This window comes from Netta rufina (genome assembly GCF_964035555.1).
Source record: "Netta rufina genome assembly, chromosome: 2".
NCBI lineage: Eukaryota > Metazoa > Chordata > Aves > Anseriformes > Anatidae > Netta > Netta rufina.
Genome location: NC_140124.1, coordinates 103,681,070 through 103,701,295, shown reverse-complemented (window position 1 = coordinate 103,701,295; position 20,226 = coordinate 103,681,070). Strand labels below are relative to the sequence as shown.

At 39.9% G+C, this 20,226-nt stretch overlaps 1 protein-coding gene across 3 annotated transcripts; it reads right to left on the bottom strand.

The window, feature by feature from the left end:
* Positions 1–563: 563 nt before the first annotated feature.
* On the bottom strand, positions 564–20,134 carry FAM210A (family with sequence similarity 210 member A). 3 transcript variants are annotated; one of them, XM_084282813.1, is made up of 5 exons: positions 20,096–20,134; positions 7,573–7,691; positions 5,942–6,414; positions 3,704–3,815; positions 564–2,393 (listed from the first exon to the last, which is right to left on the bottom strand). In XM_084282813.1, the coding sequence occupies exons 3-5, from the start codon at positions 6,388–6,390 to the stop codon at positions 2,127–2,129; spliced, it is 828 nt and encodes a 275-aa protein (XP_084138939.1). In that variant the 5' UTR covers positions 6,391–6,414; positions 7,573–7,691; positions 20,096–20,134; the 3' UTR covers positions 564–2,126. The 3 variants fall into 3 exon arrangements, with proteins under 3 accessions (XP_084138939.1, XP_084138938.1, XP_084138940.1); XM_084282812.1 differs by lacking the exon at positions 20,096–20,134 and adding an exon at positions 19,898–20,031; XM_084282814.1 differs by lacking the exon at positions 20,096–20,134 and adding an exon at positions 19,445–19,465.
* Positions 20,135–20,226: the final 92 nt, after the last annotated feature.

The window sequence follows — 20,226 nt, the reverse complement described above, 5'->3', positions numbered from 1 at the left end:
TTTTGTGTAAATCAAACCATAGACACACATCTGTGCTTTGTTAACTGGGTAGAGGATGTGGCCATCCCAGGAACTCCTCTGGGTGGCTCATGCTGCAGACTGACCCGAGTAGCTGGATGAGGCACTTACAGCTGGCCAGAATGAGCTGTTCCTGTGGCTGCAGGAATGGTCACACAGGACAGTCCATGGCATGTAGTTAGGACAGGAAGTCTTAACTTATGTTTGAGGGCTACGCAACCATCCCAGGAAACTGCCCTGTGCAAGTCCTGCCCCATGCAAGGAAGAGATGAGACCCAAGAGCCACACTGCGAGGTCCCAGCCCCTGGCCCCAGCCCCAACAGCATGACTAGGGTGGACTTGAGCATATTTTCTCTTGGTTTTCCTTTTTCACAGCCAGTGTTGCCTGTGTCCTGCAGCATTATGCAAAGCATAATGTCAGAAAAACGTGTGCAGGGATAGTAAGAAAAAAATTTTACACTAAAATAGAAAGGAGGAAAAGCAGCTATTAGCTCCAGTCCTACAGCGGCGTTCACCTCAACAGCCTGAGTTCATAGTTAGAGAGAGTTACTTTTTAATAGTATTTATCAGAAACATGGCACTTTACATCTGCAGGGCACCAAATATACAGTGATTATTCCTCACAACATCCCTGTGAGGTAGGCATTAGATTGCAGTTACTATTTGACACGTGGATAGAGACAGAGAAGTATGTAATCAATCCTCCACAATTAAGTTAATGAAGTTCAACCCAGTTACACATGGACAGGACCTTAGTGACTTGAATGAAAACATTGAAGTGTGGGGTTTATAAAGTATCAGCTATATTCTTTTATCTTAGTCAGTTACAAGGCTTAAGAGCCAACTCTGTTGCTTCCCCATATCCTGCTGCAAAAAAACTACCTTTGTTGAGCAAGACATACATGCAGAGATTTGCTAGAAAGTGAGGTCTGTAACAGAAGTAGAAAAGAACCCACTGGAATTTAACCTAAATTTGAATAAAAAGAGAGAAGTTTGCCTGCCCAGTCAAATAGAGCAGATTCAAATTTAGTTCTACCATTTCAGCTATAAGTATTTGCTCGACCTAAAAAACTCAGGAATAGAATTCTGGTAGACTGACTGCTGTCTCAGAAATTATGCTTATTTTAAGGTAAACTGTTCTACTGACATCTGGAGGATCCTTTAAGAGGAACTTTTGGGTTTAACTCTAACTTTGTATGTATTTAAAAAGTCACATTAGTATACCAATTGCTTGAGTAAACTTCTCTCTTCTGGATTTTTGTTGTTGTTGGTATAGGGTTACCATGAAATAGAACAGTTTTGTAAACTTTAACATAATAAAAAATCTTAGTTTTTAATACACTATTGATTCATTTAATAACTTCCTACTGTAAATCAGCTTTAGAAAAAAATAGTACACTTGACAGTATGGCTATTGCGATTAACTCATCTTCCTATCGCTTTCAGTTGAGATTTCTGAAGAGATGCACTTTCCAAGAAAGGTTCATGGTCTCAACCTGTAAACTGTCACAGATCAGCTGAAGTCAAGCGTAGCTATTATAAATTCATTCAGACTGAGTAAGTAGTCCATTCATTCCTTCATGTGCAGTATCAGTGATAATGGTCTGTCTCCACGTTGAGAGATGATCATGATTAAAGAGGTCTGGGTCCACATACTTTGAAACCCAAAATATGTTTTCTTTCCCAGTAGAGAAATCTTCATTCTCGTTTAATGGAAGATTCAGCCTGATGGAAAAAAGGCTGTGCACTAAGATGGAGGAGGTGTAAAGTAGTAGCTTTAGGAAGAAACCATCTTCATTTTGATGGAAAAAAATGGTGGCTGGGGAATTAATACTATCACCACTAGACATGAACTTCTCATCTGAGATTCATTTTTGCTTCTATAAATTGAAACTGTCACAACTGCTCCCTCGCAGAAAACTTTAGCCTTTGTGAATACACAGAATTTTTAAATCCACAGCGCAATTGTAGTTTCCAGACAAAAACAAAGAACACCAATAAAAACAAAAACAAACAAAAAAGAAATCTCAGAAGTGCACTTTGTATCTCCTGCCTCAAAAAAAGGTTAAAGTGCTGAGTTAGATATATCTAAAAATTAAGCATCTCTCCTAGTCCTTTATTTTTTTAAAGGAAACTTTATCTTTGGTTTCTTGTATCTTTTCCGTAATTTTATCCTTTGTTTCCTCCATCTTCTCCGTAATTTTATCCTTTGTTTCCTCCATCTTCTCCGTAATTTTATCCTTTGTTTCCTCCATCCTATCTTGTAGATATTCCTTTACTGGTGGTGGTGTGGACATATAGCCACTCTTACGTAGATATTTAACGGTGATGGACGTTCCTCCCAAAGTCACGGTATATCTGGCAGGAGTTGTAATCTTAAAGAAACCAAAGAATAGACAACATGAATAAAACAGGACAGTATTATCCAACAGGTGGTACTTTTAATATTAAGTATCTTGGCCAGCGTCAGATACTAAAAATATCTTCTATTTATAAGGAAATAAAACAATTAACAGTACATTCTCTACAAATGCATACCTTTTACACTAAGTATTCTTTTCACAAACTAGCACAAGCGTTAGACTTCCCTTTTAAAAAGCCTCCCTGTGCAGCTTGTGGGAAGAGCATTAGGTGTCTCAGAATGCAATTCAGAACAGCCAGTACATGAGCAATGAACTATAAAAGCAAAGAGGAAATAATAACAACAAGATATGCTTTAAATTCTAAAATTCACGAGAGTATAGGCACCTAACCTTCAGTCCAAAAATAAGACTTGCATATAGAAAGACAGAGCTAAGAGAGACCTTCAGAGGTCAGCTAATCCAACACACAACGAACTAGGTTAGTTGTTCTAGAGAGTTTAGAATAACTTGCGTATTTTCAGAACTTCAAAGATAAAGCATGCAAAATCTTCCATTTGCAACCTATTTTAGTACTTTCATGCCTTGAAAGTTTCTTCCAAATCTCACAGCTGTAATAAAATCTTTTTATTTAACCACATTTATTGATCTCTTTCAGGTACAAGAGTAACTGGAAGAACAGTGCTTTCATGTTTTGTTTGGGAAAAAAAAAAACAAACCTTAAAGTAACAGATAAATAGTACATCGGTTTTCTGTCCAGATATGATGAGCTGCATTTGAAGTGAATACAGTACTTTGGTTTTGTACGGTCTGACACATTTCAGGCTCCCAAAACACAGATTTTGCACATAAAACAACAAACGAGACCCAAATCTGAATGTAAGTAATTGATCCAAGTGGACAATGAAAGTACTTAAGAATGATAGAGAACTACAATAGAAAGACAAACTAATTCATCATCTAGGATAAAAATACCCTTGCTTTTATCTGGAAATCGTGAAGTATTTAAAATTTACTTTGCTATCCCAGTTAATTATTCCAGGGATAGAGAGGAACAGCTTAATTGTAATTAAATCTCTGAGGGCAGAAAATCATCCTGCAGCAAACAAAGAAGTTATTTTAGAAATACAGATAGATTCCTTAAAGGAACACAGAACCCATACCAACTTTCCAGTGACTATTCCTACAACAAAAATGAATGCTGAAATACGTGTAACTATCAAACAGAGAAAACAGCATTAATTCTTTCTGATCTAAACAAACAAACCCTGTTTATTTCACTGGGCAAGACTTAGAGCTTGTTTACAAACCATCCAAATACTTACTTTATACAACGCATATGCAGTTAGTGCATTTCCACTCTGGGAGTTTTTCAAGATGCTTACTATGCTGTCTGGTAAGCCAATCAACTCTAGGAATGGAACAACATTCACTCCTCTACCAAAGAGAAAAAAAAATGAAAATGAGTAGGATGACACTGGAAACACGAACAGTGATTTATAGTATCATTTCCATTCTTAAACTCCATCATACAATCTTTGTAATTTGATAGCAAAATATTTTTTCCATTGAGGCAATACACTTAAAAGGTTTATATTTTTATACATATAGACAAATTAAAGCTTTTTTGTTCTGCATTCCACCAAGAGGCAGCTCATTTACATTATCCTTGTTGGATAATATATTAACTACAAACTTACCTGTGTCTGGCTTACTATGTTTGGAGTTAGCGTAGTGGTTTTAACACAGCTACTTAGGCTCCAGTTGTGCAACCTCTGTTTTGCCTATTTTTTTCCCCTTTGGAAATTTCAGACTAATCTGCAACATGCCCAGAAGTACAAAATCCAGAGTTTAGTGTGCTGCCTTCATTTTTAAATGAAACAAATGGAATGTGGCAAAAGAAAAGGAAGCATAAATTATATACACAAGACAGGAGGGCTTTTAAGCCCATCTATTCCACCTGGTTAATGCAAGGTGGCAGAATAGATAGAGGAGCTCCTGTCATAAAACTTCTTTCTTTTTGAAGACGAGTGAAACTAACATCAGCATAAAGAAAAACAAAAGACAGTCCTTTACACTATAGTAGAAAGCTACACACCACTACAGAAGGCCTGACTTTCCAGTAATTAGAAATGTTGTATTATTAGCATCATCATCCACTTCTAACTAAAATTTTCATTATTTTAAGTGTCCTGTGCATATGATAGCTTTAGCATCAGGAACAGGAGCAGGTAGAAGCTTTCTACCAGTTACCAGGATCTACAACCTGAAGGCCTATGCCCGAAGTAGAAATTGGAGGAAGATCTGGAAGACAGTGTTAATCAATGGTATTAAATTAAACCACCACAGTTTAGTCTTGTGTCATGAGCAGTCATTCTCAAAGTTATTTTTCCACTTCCAGAGGGTGCTGTTGCTGTAGCATGACATATCAAACCTTTGTTATAATTAGCTTCTAGTTAAATATTTCAGTTGCTTTCATCCGTCAAATATGTATTTCAGCAGCTAACTTAGTGTTTGATGAAAACTCGATCTGAAATATCTGGATGTGAGCATCAACCTGGATTCATCCAAAGCAAAATATTTTTAATAGCTCTGGACCTTTATTCTTCTGACAAGCTAAATTTAGAATGACATTTGGATCTATAGCTCCTAGAAAGGGCAATTATGCCAGCTGGTTAGAGTAACTAAAACAAACAGTTGTGTGGTAAGGCATTCTGATGTCAAAGCCCCATTCTTGCTGCCACAAACTGCCACTGTTTCATGCTTTCTATTATTAAATATACAACACCAGCAATCCAGAGATAAACATTTACTTATATTTACCAAACCATTTGTAGATAGATAAAACTTATTTCATCTGAACCAACAGCTTATAGCTGATCTAATAAATGCCATTTTCCAAAACTTTATCTGGCCCACGCTATAACTGAAAGAAACTAAAGTTACAAGAATATTTATTTTTGGCCATAAAAGTATTTAATTTCCCATTCAGAAGTCTGGGCTATACCAGCAATTTTTACGGCAAAGGGAAGGAATACAGGAAACAAGCAAAAAAAGGCGAAAAGGTAAATGTGTTCTGTAAGGAGCTCAGAGTGAGGTAAAAGATTTGAAAGTCCAATGATGGGGGAGGACTGTGGATGAATGGAGAAGGAAGCGGTGAAAATCCTTCAAATACAAAGACAAAAAAAGCACAGGTCTATAAAGATCTCATCTAGCAACTCATAATCAGGATTCCAAATCTTTATTTTTATCCTGTGAAAGGTTACTAATCATTTTGATGCTGTTTACATCCACGCATATTTTGGGGAGACTGACATTTCTCCAAGTGTAAGCAAGACATCTGGTGTACAGAAATAACCGCACAATAATGGTACGCACATGCCACTCTCACAAATCCAGTACTTCAGTATTAACCTTGTGCTCCAGGTAAAAATGTAGGCTCATTTCCCTGTTAGATTTAGAGGCACTTTTTAACACGGAGTAATAATTTATGTCCTTTCACCAGTGTGAGTCTGTCTCAATTCAGCATCAGTATTGAGTAATGCAACAAAATATCAACTTACTTCATGGCTGCATAGTAAAAGGATCCAAACCACACCGTGGAAGTCACAAGATGAACTGGAATCATGACTTTTCCATACTGTTTAAAAGTTTTCTTGAATCTTTGAACAAGACTAATTGATTTATCTTGCAATGGATCGGGATCTGAAGAATCTGTCTCTACGGGGCTCTGCTTGGGTACATCAGCAGCAGAAGTCAAAGGATTCCTCTCTTCTGATACTTTGGGAGTAGAGTCTGCTGGCTGCGATGACAAAGCACTTTTCTTTGAGGTTAACAGTGCTACACCTGCATGAAGACATCGTTTAGGAGGGTCCAGTGCCAAAATCACTTTGCACCCAACATTAGATGACACTGATTGTCCTTTTATGCACTGAAAGACACTAGTGCGAGGCAAAACCAAACACATCCCGTGCGCCAGCTGAGATGCTGTATGTAATACACTCCTTTGCATCTTGATGAAATGTTGTCGAGTCTTCTGTAGAGAAGAAACAACAGGGAAAGAGTAAACAAATTGCATTTCAGTTACCTGATTTGTAATTCCTCCAATGCTACTTGAAATTCTGAAATTTGCTTTCTATTCTATTTTAAAAGGCTTTATCTTCCTTTACAGAAATTCTGTTATCTTCTAGAATTAAGCAAATCGTTTTAGGTCTCACCTCATTAGTAGTCTGAACTATAACGTCCACTTCACATAGCACACACTGCCCCTTATAACTAAAATGCTCACTCTACTCTCTGAAAACATTTTCAGATGTTTAGTGCTAGCTACTGCTTTTATCTGTATAATATGGCAGAGCTGTTGAAAAGCTACTCTTGAAAGTTCACTTCCAGAAGCAACTGATAGTTCAGGTGATACTTCCAGCCTAGACAGATATAGTGCAACCTTACTGAAGAGCTTTGGTAATGGTGGGATGTACCTTAAAAAGGTATTACATGTAGTATAATTAACATTAATTTTTGGTGTTCTACACTATTTAAAAGTAAAAATTCATACAGTAAAAAAAAAATAATTAATGAAGTCTTAACAGTAACAAACCTAACCACAATAACCTGCCAGTATACATCTATTAGGAATTGGGCTGGTGCTGTTGCATGTTGAGAATTAAAAGAACAAAAATTAAACTGTAATCTCCTAAATATTGCAATAAAAAGCGCATTTTAAAACTGCGGATAACCCAGTTAGCCTTATGATTTTGAACACTTACCAGTTATTCTTGAAAGTTTGGAAGAACCACTCACTGAGAGGTTCCCCACAACATAGGACAGGAATTTTGTACAGTGTGTATAGTAACTTGTAACTGCAAATTACTGAACAACTAACTTTCCTTCCCACCAAAGAAAAGCACCACTAGTTGATTTTATCTAACTAACACCAGCTAAGTCAGTTGCATTACAACTTGTAAATCGACCATGGCTTTCAATTTTTAACTACCATAACAACTCCTCATACAAACCAGAAATCATTGAAGTTTACTTGAAACTCCATCGTCATCTTCACATCATCTTCTCCTTCACCTATAGCTTTCGGATATGTATTAACCAGGTGTTTTGATAGTGAATTCATCTAGACTGTTGAAAATGATCAATAATTCATAACATAAACAGACGTTTAAAAAAATGGAGTCATACATACCCCTTACTACTTTCCAGATACGCAACAAAAGGTATGATAAAGTTCGTGTCTTCAAAGAGTTGCTACTCTTCCACTCGTTCCCCGCCTTTCACAAGTATGTCTTCAACATATTGATGACTCTGTCAAAGTGGAAAAAGGGCACATTTAGACAAACAGGAAGAACAGCCAACTGATACTATTATTTTTGTTCAGCCTGAAACCTTGCTTAATGAAGAAGATACCAGTGCAATTTTCTTTTTGGACTCTGATAGCACAAACGACAGTTTCTTTTCTGTGTAGCTTAAGAATTCTTGAACCGTATACTAGTGTTTCCTTCCAAGAGGAAGTCCAAAAGTACTTCTGATGGAACATTCCTGCCTGTATATTTTCTAGATATTTTAACGTAATTATTTTTTATGTAATTATTGTGCTCGAATTAATTGGAATTACTAGAATTACAATGTTTGATGCAGGGAAAACATCAGAGGAATGGTTCCAAATTCCCTGGACACATCTATCTTGCATGTGAAGCGCAGACACCCATTTCTGGGGAACTCATATTAACAGAGGAGGTTACTTCATCACAAGGGGAAAACTGGACTCTTGTTTCTTTGTAAAGCAGCAGTTACTCACTCCTGCTGAATTATGAACTCAGTGGGAGCCAAGAAGTGCTGCTGCTTGTAGAGCAGTAAATCATCTACAGGTTCCGCCTCTCAACGAGACGGCCTTCTGTAAGAATTCACTGGAAGCAGCAACTGCTTGTTGTATTTCTGTTTTTATGAGAAGCAGAGCTTCCTGCTGAATTCTTAGATACAAATGTAATTGTTTCTATAAACAAAAAGCGGTGAGAACACTTGATGGTACTTCTTCATATACCAACCATCTTACTGATTTACAGAAATTATAATAAACCATACAAAAACTACACAGCTTGCCTATAGCCACTCACACTCCTCTCCTGAGGGCTGACACCCCACAGGGCTGTTTTCCCCTCACTGGCAGCACACAGCACTCTGAGCACCTGCCCCAAACAGGTTTCCATCACATCCGGCCAGCAGACCCACAACAGATACCTACCAACCTACGTGGACCTTCCACTGTACCTCACTGTTCTGCTCTCAGTGGATGGTTTCCTATTCCCAAATTCCAAAGAAGCTTTGAAAATTGCCACCATACAGCATGGGGAAAGCAATGCTGATTCTCTCTCATTACTAACAGGACTCTGCAATCCGACAGTCTTTGGAGGAACTCATTTGGCCACGCAGTGACTAATGATACAGCAGCAAGAGGAAACTGAAAGGTGTTTCTGCATTTTCCTGTTATTAGCATTTCTCAGAATGCTGTTTCTAGGTTTGCTGTCTAGCACCTATTGATAGCACAAAACCACCACCGCTACACACCTCTGATATACTGCTATGGCTGCAAAACACTGTGGTTAGAAATGGCTTCCAGGACTTCCAAAAAAAACCAAAACCACCACACAACAACAACAAAAAAACAAACCCAAACACCAACAAACCCAAAGCAACCCCAAAAGGTTGTAATTCCTCAACAGGAAGAAGCAACAGGTCACTACTACGTGCTCAATCCTCACCAGTCAGCAGCTAACACTGCTGTGACTGGTGAGCGAGTTTCAGGGTGGCTGCTTGTGAGGGTAAGTGCCCTTCATCACCAGACTGGACAGCAGTCAGACTGCCACCGCTGGCTGAAAGCAGGCGAAAAAGCAGGGCCACTGACAGGACCTGCTACAACGTTTTTGTTGTTCCTTTGTCCTCAGACAGACTTGGAGCTTGTTAACTAGAGTTTTACTCCAGGATGCCAGACCCTCCAGGACAAAGGGAAATTTTTTGACCATCTGCATAGATCCTGAAAAGGTCCCGAACCTTGTAAGCACAGATGACAGTAAGTTCTAGCTGATATTCTAAGAACTACCTTACTTTTTGCTCCTCCGCTTTAAAAAGCTTTTTGTTAGATACTTAATGTATAAGGAAAGGTCTAGATGTAATAGAGCTTACGTTTGAGAGAATAAAACAGGTATTTCAAAACAAGGTTGGAGTTCTCCAAGAGATCCTACTGCTTTATGGATACTTGTTTTATTTTTACTTATTTAAAGGAACAGGAGAGACTTTAGATGTGTAAGTATAAGATGATGATATTGTCACATAGCACTACAAGACTAAAGGAGGCAAGAATTATATTTACAATGGTTACAGCAGGGTATAGGAAAATCAATTGAATAAAATAAATTATGATAGCATGCACTTTGTAAACTGATTTTAAAGCAATGACTACAGGTAAAGGGGTGATGAGCGCAGCTGCTCAACTGTAGTGTTTTAATTACTTGGCTCACCATTGCAAACAGATCTTAAACAGGACAGACAACCCAAAGTGCACAATAAATGTCTGGAATTCCCAAGAAATATGAGATTGCAGTTGTTTCATCCTTCTAAAACATGAGAAAGATATAGATCAATCTGTCCTTTACAACGCGATGACATGATCAGTGAGAAGTTCCTAGTATCCAGTACATTCAACAGGCAGCAGAAAGCAGCACGTCAACCCACAGCTTTGAGGCATAACTTTATTCTTTATGAATAAATTTATAATTTCCTCAAGATAATTATTAGTAATGTGAGTTATACAGTTGCCCCTGTAACTTTCAGTTTTGAAAACCCCTCAGATTCTAAGAACAATATGCTAGATGTTATTCACAACTGCACTGGGTGACTTTTGGAAAAATATTTCTTAGTTTTAATGTATTTCTTTTATGCTATTGCATGATGCTGCAAAAGCACAGAGAAAGACAGAAGCGAGAAGCTTCAAATACGAGGGTGGAAAAGCTGGTGGGATGCTGCGTGACAATTGGGCAGGGGAAGGTATTTTAAAGCATCTTAGTTTTTGCATTAGGTTTATCCAAAGTATGCCACAAGCTAAAAAAAAAAAAAAAAAAAAAAAGAAGACAACAAACAAACATGGAGATGTCTAAGGACAAATACAGCTGCTCTCTGCTATAAGAATCTCATGTAGTCAGTAACCAGATAGACGCTAGCAGGACAAGCTATGAAATAAACTATAAACACTTCTTGGATTAGGTCTCCTCTGCAGTGCTGTCATGTTCTGGCCAGCTATTTAGCAGCATCTCCAGCTGGCTGTAAACCGAGCTGAAGAGATCTTGGCTGTTCAGGACACACTCCTGGTTGGGATTCTTGGACATCCACTGAGTTTCTGAAGGCACGTCTGCCTCATGACAGGTTATTAACAAGCCTTCTGACATAAGGGAGTGCTCTGGTGGCTTCCTGAGTAAAAGTACAGTTCAGCTCCTCATCACAGTTGCCAGAGGCTTTGTTTGGGAAACTTTTATACTGTTGTAATTTAGAACAGCTTTCACACAAATCTGATGTGCTGCAGGAGCATCCTGTCTCTTGTATTTGCGCTGCTAAGTCTTTGAAACGCAGTCAGTGATTACTAGAAAGTAGAGATTACACTTGCTTTTACTCCTGAGGACAACAGGATCCTGAACAGAAGCTCAGGATCTTTTGGTGGCACATTGCTGGACTGTATGACTACCCTGAATCAGTGGTTTTAGCAATGTGCTAACATTTTAAGCAAAAAAGGATCAAAGATCATTGGAAAATGCAAAAGTAACAAGCAGGCCAACACAGGTACGGCAAAGAGTGCTGGGGATATCTGCTCTTGGAAAGGGAAGTTATGTCAGAGAGAACGTTGGATGAAGCTTTCATTAGGATAATTTCTATAAAAATAGTTACCCTTTCATAATTAAAAAGTTTTAAGCTACCAGTGAAAATAAAATGTGAAAATGGGGTGGATGTAAGACTGAACCTTTTGCCATCTAAGTTCTCTTTTGTAAAAGAGGTCAGAAAACATCTGGGGGAATTGAGGGCATAATGTAAGTAGACTAGCCTGGTTTATTTTCCCAGTTCCACAAGAAACACTCTGGACACAATATGTAAATATGGACGAATTTAAAGCACTTATTCTGTTAGCGTTTGAAAACAGAACATTAATTATACCACAGGAGAGTTCCCACTGAAAATCCATGAGCTTTTTCCACTCCCCAGGCACCATTCTCTGAAACCAGAAAATTAATTTACATTCCTGTCAATTTTAGTGCAAAAATCAAGGAAACTTTGAGGTCTGTGTTGTATATAGAGCAGAATTTGGAAAGGACACAAACCACATTCTCAGAAATCCTTTCCAGTTCACCTTTTAGATTGCGTAAAAAGTAAATGCACAGAGATCCCACGCAAACAGCCAGGTTAATAAGAAAACCTTTATATTGAATAAAAAATATAAGCAATATAATAAAAAAAAGACTTGTTTCACATTTAAATTATTCAACAATTTATTGACAACATTTTAAAAAGCACATTGCCAAACATTAAGCTAATAAATCAAGAAGAAAAAAAAAAAACAAACAAAAAACAAAAATCTACTGAACTTAAAACGTTGCCTAAAAAAGCTGGGGACACATTTTGAAACCATTGTAGCAATAGTGCAATATATGTAAAGCATCATTGTTTTTTCCAAACACGACATAAAATGTAGCTATAAACCTCATAATAACTGAAATGCTTCAGCATAGCATGCACTCACTATCCATGGATGGGAAATGGCAGCATATTGGGAGTTTTTATTCTTTGCATAAGTACTTCAAGAGAATATGGATAAGCATTTAAAATTCATATTTCAGCTTTTACTACTTCTGCAGTATCCTTAATACAATCTGTTATTCATTCAAACCTAAGATACTTGGCTGTAATTTGAAGTTTGGGCATCACTAGCTGCCTCATCCTGCCCATCACTCAGAGCTGCCTGAAAAATTGAACATTTGTGTTTTAGGCCAAAGGGAGCAATGCAAACTGAGTCATGCTGAAATTTATTAAAATCTTGCTGAAAGTCATCACATCAAAACACAATGCAGGGGTAATCTTACAGACGAATTGCTCTAGTAAGTTAGGCATGACGGAGGCGGAATGGGCTGATCTCTGTATCATTACTTATTAAATGCTAAGCGGTATATTTTACACTTATCATATTACTACAGTTCAATCCTAATGTAAGCGCAAACAATTTTTTAACCTTCATTTTTATGTAAACTACTGCAGTTCTTGTTTAAACTTAGTAATGTTTTCAGTAACTTTGGTCAAGAAAGTAGAATAAACCCTTTGACATTAAGATCCCTAAATACATGGCAATCTCCACTGTTACCATGTTCAGATGCTTTAAGTCTTGGTAAGCACAATAAAAACAGCTTTTAGGCAGAATAGAAGTTCTTGTAGACCTTTCTATATAAATTCTGAACACTGGATTCAGAACGTAAATAAAGCAGGAGAACCTAATGCAGTGTCTGTGCTGAATTACAGAGCTGGAATGCTAAACAGGAGGCTTAACAGCTGATCTGCACCCCATCAATGTGACAGCAGTATCCCTCTTCTCCTGTACGCTGAAAAGCATCGGATCTCAAGCTTGCACACAGTTGAGCATAACATAAAAGCGTGAATGTTCTCTCCCCAATTCTTTTAGACAAGTATTCAGTTGTGTGCAGTGCTTTCTGCTCTTCAGAACTGTTTTAATGTCTGGAGCTATTCTACGTTTTAGCTCTGAACTCTGTTCAGAGCTGAGAATTTCCCCCGTTCAGAACTTTGCAGCTCTGCAGTGCTGAGCATCTAGGCTGGGTTCCTTCATTCTTAAGTTTCACTCTGCCCTCTACTGAATTTTTCCAAAAAGTACAGCTCTTGTACTAATACTACAAAAGGTCTCCCTACTCTGGTTCCTTCCAACAAGTGTGAATCTGCTTGATCATCTCCTATGTTGTTTCTGGATATAAAAACGAAAACAAAAGACAAACCAGCCTTCTAAAGTGCTATCTGATTTGAGCTTTTCAGCACAGTCCATTTGTTACTCTACAGACACATCTGTAATAAGCAAGTTAGGAAGTTACGTTCTTAGAAGGTAACTAAACTTAAAACCTGGTACATACATCTATGCTAAAAAGGCTGAAAACCTCACTTTAGCTCAACACAGAGATCGTATCTGTCTGCTTATTCTTTTGCCTTCCATGCATGACCTTTCACTTTAAGTGAACAACCAAAATCAGATCTATTTCTCTCTCATTCTTATTTCACTCCAATATAACAAGTTTCCCAAGCAACCCCTAGTAGCCCCTTTCATCCTAAAATCTTTCAGCGTATCATTAGATCATTCCCCTCAAAACACTGGTGGTTTTCTTTCACGGGGTTTTCAACCAGAGGGCCATCGCATGGAGGTGTGTGGTGTAGGTGTGCTCAGCAATGGGAAGTTTCTAAAGGGTCTGCAAAAGATAATTCCTGTAAGTGAGCCTCACATTAGGGCAGTTTCACAGAATCATCTAGGTTGGAAGAGACCTCCAAGATCACCTAGCCCAACCTTTGACCTGATACTAACAAGTCCTCCACTAAACCATAATCTAAACATTTTTTAAAGACCTCCAGGGATAGTGACTCAACCATCTCTCTCACCCTGCATTGTGACTACCAAAACCTCCCCCCCTTTCTGGTCTTGATAAATACCATTTTTGCCACCTCAGGTCTTCACAGGTCTCACCTCACTGCTCTGTGTCCCTTCCCTCTGTAACCAGACTGTAGTCAACAGTACCAGCTGTAATTAAATTGTTATTTAATTTCGTTGTAAATTAAATGTTAGCCAACATAACCTGCATATAAAATATCACAACTCAATGAAAACAGCATCCCCCATCAAATTCACTAAAAGTGAGTAAAGACTTCCAGAGAGCGTGCTCAAGGAAAAGCCTTACAATTAGAAACACCACAGGAACATATGTAAAACATCCCCAAAACAAAAGCAAACAAAATACCCCAAACCAATGCTCTTGTCCTCCAACCCCCAACAGAAATTCAACACCAACAGAATCAATCCACAGTGGAAAGAAACATTAGGTTCAAGGTTTTCTTTTATTCTTTCACTAAATTTCACATTTTCAAACACTGAAAAAGCTGTCACTTTTTTTCCCAGCAAAAAACACCGAATGATCATCTTTCAGCAGAATTACTGTTGGCAGACATTTGCTTCCAGTACAAATCTTTTCTAAATATTCCAAGTGTTGAATTCTCTGTTGTGGATTCAAACTTCTCCATATGGGTAGTATCAATCAGAAAATCTTGAAAAATTACGCGTGAAGAGGCTGATCATAACATTTACTAAACAGACAGATGTTCAAAACCACATTCGTCGTCTAATTTTTGGTAAATGCTATTCCCCACATCTCTACAAACAAGCATGACCTGTCCTTACGAGTAGTAGTAGTACTTTTAATAAGGTTTTGATGGCTGAGTGGATAGAATTTATTTGCCTTTAGCAGCATCTTTTGCTTAGAGGGCAGGATCGATAACGTTGCTGGCCATGCAATCAGCAAAACCGCACCACCCAAAAGTGTCTGAAAGAGCATCAGACTCACAGAGCGGTGACTTCACGCCAGAAGGAGCTCTGATGGGACTTCAGTATCAGAAGCCAAGAAATGCTCTCACTCCGTCCGAGGAAGCGCCCTTGGTGTCCTCAGAAGAAGCTACCAACCTCTGGCAGAGTTCCCTTCTGTTTACTAAACAGCACCACAAAAAGATTCAGATGGTCCCCTGCATACCAGGAGGAGTCTTTCCATCAGCTAGTCTTTTTTTTTTTTTTTTTTTTTAAAGCGTTCTGACTTCACCCTTGCCCATGTAACACCAAACTTTCACCCACTGCCAGGACACGAGTCCTAAGGAAACAACATTATTAAGGGAAGAACATTTACTGCCTGCTGTGTGGGAAGGGAAAGGCAGGTAATAGTAATGTCATTGTAAAATTAGGAAATCATTTTTTCACCAACTTTTATATTTAGAAATAAAACTTATAAACCAGGAGTATAGAATTTCAGATGTTAACATAAATTACATCATTAACCACAGGAAAAAAAAAAAGTAACTTGATTGTTTTAATTTTCCAACTTTTTAGACAAGGCAATTTAAATGGTAAGAACACAGCCATTGTGAGAAGACCATGTTCTACCAACAGGCCTAGAGATCTATTTTAAAGCAAACATGGTCTTCAGGACCTACTCCTCAATGTCATCTACACAAACGCCTGAATTTCACAATCAACCACTGGTCAAAACACCTCAGGAAGACACAGTGGACTTCTGACAGTGTACAGAGCCTAGCAGTAGAAGGCAAACCATGAGATACCTCCCTAAGTGCTGGACAGTTAATAGAAAACCCACAACGTGGAGCTCTGTGGATTCACAAATTCTTTATTGACACACTACAAGGCCTACAATTGCTTTGGAAAGAAAACACAGTTGAAAAGATCTTCCAGTCAGAATACGCTGCATCTAAAAAATATCTTTTAAATCACTCCTCATTAACTACAGAACACAGCTTGCTCTTGGCCTTCCAGGGGCTGCTGCAATACTTTGAGGCAAGAAAGAAACATGGATATACAGTCTGATTTCTGTCCTTCTTACTGATGGAGAGAATTTATAAGCCATCGACGTAAGGAAAACTGAATTCCTAGGGAGTTTTGTCACAAGGTTAAGTTTGTGACAAAAGTTTGTGGTTTTTCAAGACTGAATTTAAGTTGTAGCCATTTTTCAGAAGTATCACATCACCTACTTTCATAAAGCATCTCAAAGCTTACTATTTCTGAGTGCTATCACTCTCTCAAAGCTAGTTAGTGTTACCTCCCTGTTCATTATTCCCTAATTCCAGCACATATGCTTCATTTCTGAGGAAATCATGCTAAAAATTAAAGTAGCTCTATCCCACGACATACCTACTTCTGTTGTCCAATACCTTCACATGCCTTGTTAATTAGAAACTGGGGCAGCACAAGCTAAGCAGAGCTGTAAACCTACTGACACAGCAGAATAAAGTGTATATTTATGAGTTCTCTGTACTTTCAATTTTATGAGTTCTCTGTAAATATTCATGACAGGATTAAAATATTTTTGGAAGATATCCTAAGTGAATTTGCTAATGTGTCATTCAAGAGAAGTAATAGCAAGCAAGTTAATTTTCCCAGGCAGGCCTGTATCGCCCACTCTCATCTTTACGACCAGATCAAGGTCAGATGCACGTCACCAAAGATATCTATCTTGGAATGCTTTACATACAGCAGCAAGAGAAGAATCCTAGGATCACAACCTGTGCGCGCACACTGTGTTTTATGAGATGGGACCAACAAGGCCCAAGGCTTGTGTTTCAGTACAGAAATATCCCTCCTTCAGAAGGCACAGCTCACGACAGCAGGAAGAAAGAGATGTCATCTGATTTTAACATCGGCAAATCAGCTTTGAAATCCACAAAATATTAACAGCAAGTAGTTAACCGGCTCACATATGCTGGGGCTAAGCACTACCATCAGAGTTAAAATATAAGTGTCTTCACGCTCTATTCAACAGTTCCATCAGTCACTTTGGGCAGAAACTTACCGAACTGCTGTAAAGCCACTCACACATTTTTATTAAGAATCAACAAAATCCATGTATCTGAAAACCTGCTGTTGTGTTTTATGATTTGTTCACGAGCATTTGACTGTATAGCCTTAATTTCTTCACCCATCCCACTTTGCAAGGACAGGCTGCTCGAGTTTTGGAGAACTGCAGAGGATCACAGCCACGCAACTTCTTGTTTTGTTTATGTAACAACTGCTACACACGGCCAAGGTCAGTTTTTGGACAAGATCAAATAGCAGAGGCCTGGGATTCAAATTTGCAGCCCAGCTAACTGGCACTTTCATTTTCTGATGCGTGCAAATGGAACAAGACCTAGTTTTACCATTCAGATATCTTTGTTTAGAAGGAGTAGTGTCATGTCTTGAAACATAAATGTCATTTTTTGTTGAATCGTACAATCTGTACCTAGTTAGAAGGTGATGCAAGGAGAACTGAGTTTCACACTGTTCTCCCGACAGTTTGAAGCAATATATTCAACTTTGTAAGAACAAAGCTTGTTGCACTCAATGTACCGGTATCTTCAAAATCAGCTCAATTTGGGAAGGTACCATCGCAGCATAGCACAAAGATTTTCCCTTGGTACTCTGATAGGTAACAACTTGGTTCAAGCACTCTAGATCAAGGATTGACCTCATGGCCAGGGATTCCTAAAAGGCTACAGGGTACCTCTGGTAGATTCCTTGACTTGAGTCAGATGGATGGTGTAGCATGACAACATTAAAAAATAAGTAAATAAAAAAGGAATACTGCTTAGGTTACAACAGTTTTCTTCTTCATTTTAAAATTTTAGATCATGATAGCTCACCCCCCAAAACCAAGATTTTTTTTTTTATGCCCCTGTCCTTAGAGTAATAAAACTCTGTTGAGAACAGCAAGTTATACTTCAGTTAAAAATCAATAAAACCACATTTATGATTGTATTCTTAAAATAAAACTCCATTTAAATGACCCTTAATCATTTTCTTAAAGGGTCAGATCATTCTTTCATGCCACTTTCTCTCTTGCACCAATCTTTCCAAGAACCTTCCTAAGAAGACAGAGGGTGGTTCAGCGAAAAGCCTGGTTTCCAGTTTTCTTCTCACTGTGCCAGAAAATATTGAACGTAAGCCTTGTTTTGAAATTTCACCAACAAAAACTGCCACACCCTACCAAGTTCTTAAGCGTTCCTCCTGTCCCTGAAGATTTCAATCATGCGTTAGGTCCAAGCCTCAGTTCTTTCAGTGGTTTTATTCTATTTTTACTCCTGAAATCTCGCTAGCGTTGGAATTGCTTCAGTGCCTAATTTTCAAAGTATGTTCAGCTTCAACAATCTGGGTTTACAGCGTATAAGCACCAACAATAATTATGTTGGATCTTATTCCCAAGCTGCAAAACTGATTGCAAGGAATGTTACGGATTCAACTACCAGTTTTACAGTCATTTTTTAAAATCAGTACTTTCTGCTTTTGCCACTGTATTAGTTGCGCCCTTATCTTTAAAGCCAATGTTGAAGTCAGAACTCCACAGAGGTCCAAAAAACATGTTGAGATGCAAGCTGAGGCTTGTTATGTGAGATAAGGGGACACCAGTAACTCCCTGCCTTACAAAAACAGACCGATTCAGTCCTTAGCAATGCCTATGAGCACATACACAGAGCTGGGTTGGCTTGTCTGGAGATCACCTACAACAGCAGAATTACACAGATCCTTCTAAATACAAAAATCAGATAAAATCTTTTTCTTATCAGCTGCTACAGTCTGTGAAGTAGATGTGCAGAAAGTCGCGCTAGACAAATCTTTTTTATCTTACATTCCCTACATGCTCAGAGTGTGAATTTGCCTACTCGGTTTTTGCCATGTGCAGGCCATCTGATACCCACCTACCCAAACCATCCAATGATTTTTCTTCTCCCTGATGGCAACGCTTCTCCAGCAGCGAGTGCAATTCCACCGCGCTGCCGCAGAGGCCACTCACACCCCTTCTACCTCAAGCAGCCTTTGAACAGCAAAAGGAGATAAACACCTGCTGTCAGCACCACAGGAGATGGATGGTGGGGACACATTATCCTCTGTACATACATTTCCCACACAGAAGCAGCTGCAAGTCAAATAACCTAGCGCACAGGCGGCAACTCAGATTCCAAATTTGGAACTTGCTCCCCATCTCTCCCTCAAGCAGCAGAACTTTGGCGAATTTTAAGTTTATACTTGTAACAGTAGAAGCCTCTTGGGGCTTAGATGAGCTGAGGAGCACTGTTAGTTGCAGTCTGCTGAAGAATTAGGTTTGCTGCTGGCTTCTGAGGGCACTTTGTGCACTGCTGTCCAAACTTTTGCTTCCTCCCCTGGGCCAGCTTGCTGAAGGCACTTTGGAAGCGGGCATAAAGGCGGTGAAACCTGTAGGCTGCGTTACCTGACACACATCCACACTTGATTTAAAATTAAAAAAAAGTCTCTGCTGATGTAACAGCGCTGTCAGAGTCTCCTGACTTGGTCACTCTCAGGGTTGTGATTACCAGAAGGGGATCACCAACAAGAACCACGACTCCAGGCAGGGCTGCCAGAAGGGTCCCGCCTTGCCAGTGCCTCCTGGGGATCCCGAGGCCCCCAGAGCAAGCCCAAACACTTCGCGTACGGAGAAGAGGCTGAAGAAGGGCTCGAGCTCAGCACGTAAACACAGCCCCTACCGCCAGGAGCTGCGCTGCGGGCGGCTGGGGCCCCACCACGGCCCCCGCGGGGCTGCCGCCTCCCCCCGCCCCCAGCGGCCGGGCCCTGCCTCCCTCCCTCCCTGGCTGCCTGCACCCCGTGAGGCGCTCACACCCGGGGGCAGCCACCCAGCCAGCCACCCACCCGCACCGAGCGGTACCTCACGGCCGAGCCGCCGCCGCCGCCGCCGCCGCCGCCGCTCCTCCTCCTCCTCCTCCTGAGGCGGCGGTTGACCAACGGCCGCCAACGGCCACCAACGGCCCCAGCCTCGCGCGCGCGCCGCTCCCCGCCCGCGCGCCCCCCCCCCCCCCGCGCGCGCGCCAGGGCAACGTGCAGCGCCGCCCGTCCCCACCATCACCTTGAGCGCCGGCGGCGGGGCCAGTGCGCAGGCGCGGCGGCCCTGCCCGCCGCGCGCGGCCCGCTGGGAGTCGTAGTCCCGTCCCCGCTCCGCCGCACTCACGCACGCATGCGCAGCGCAGCGCCGCGGGG

Bases quoted from the DNA above. Each gene is read 5' to 3' on its own strand.
- FAM210A (XM_084282813.1), bottom strand. From the start codon at position 6,390: ATGCAAAGGAGTGTATTACATACAGCATCTCAGCTGGCGCACGGGATG. The intron at 3,816-5,941 runs GTAAGTTGATAT...TCTCTTTGGTAG, and splicing joins TTTTACTATGCAGCCATGAA to AGGAGTGAATGTTGTTCCAT. The intron at 2,394-3,703 runs GTAAGTATTTGG...GGTTTCTTTAAG, and splicing joins CTGCATATGCGTTGTATAAA to ATTACAACTCCTGCCAGATA.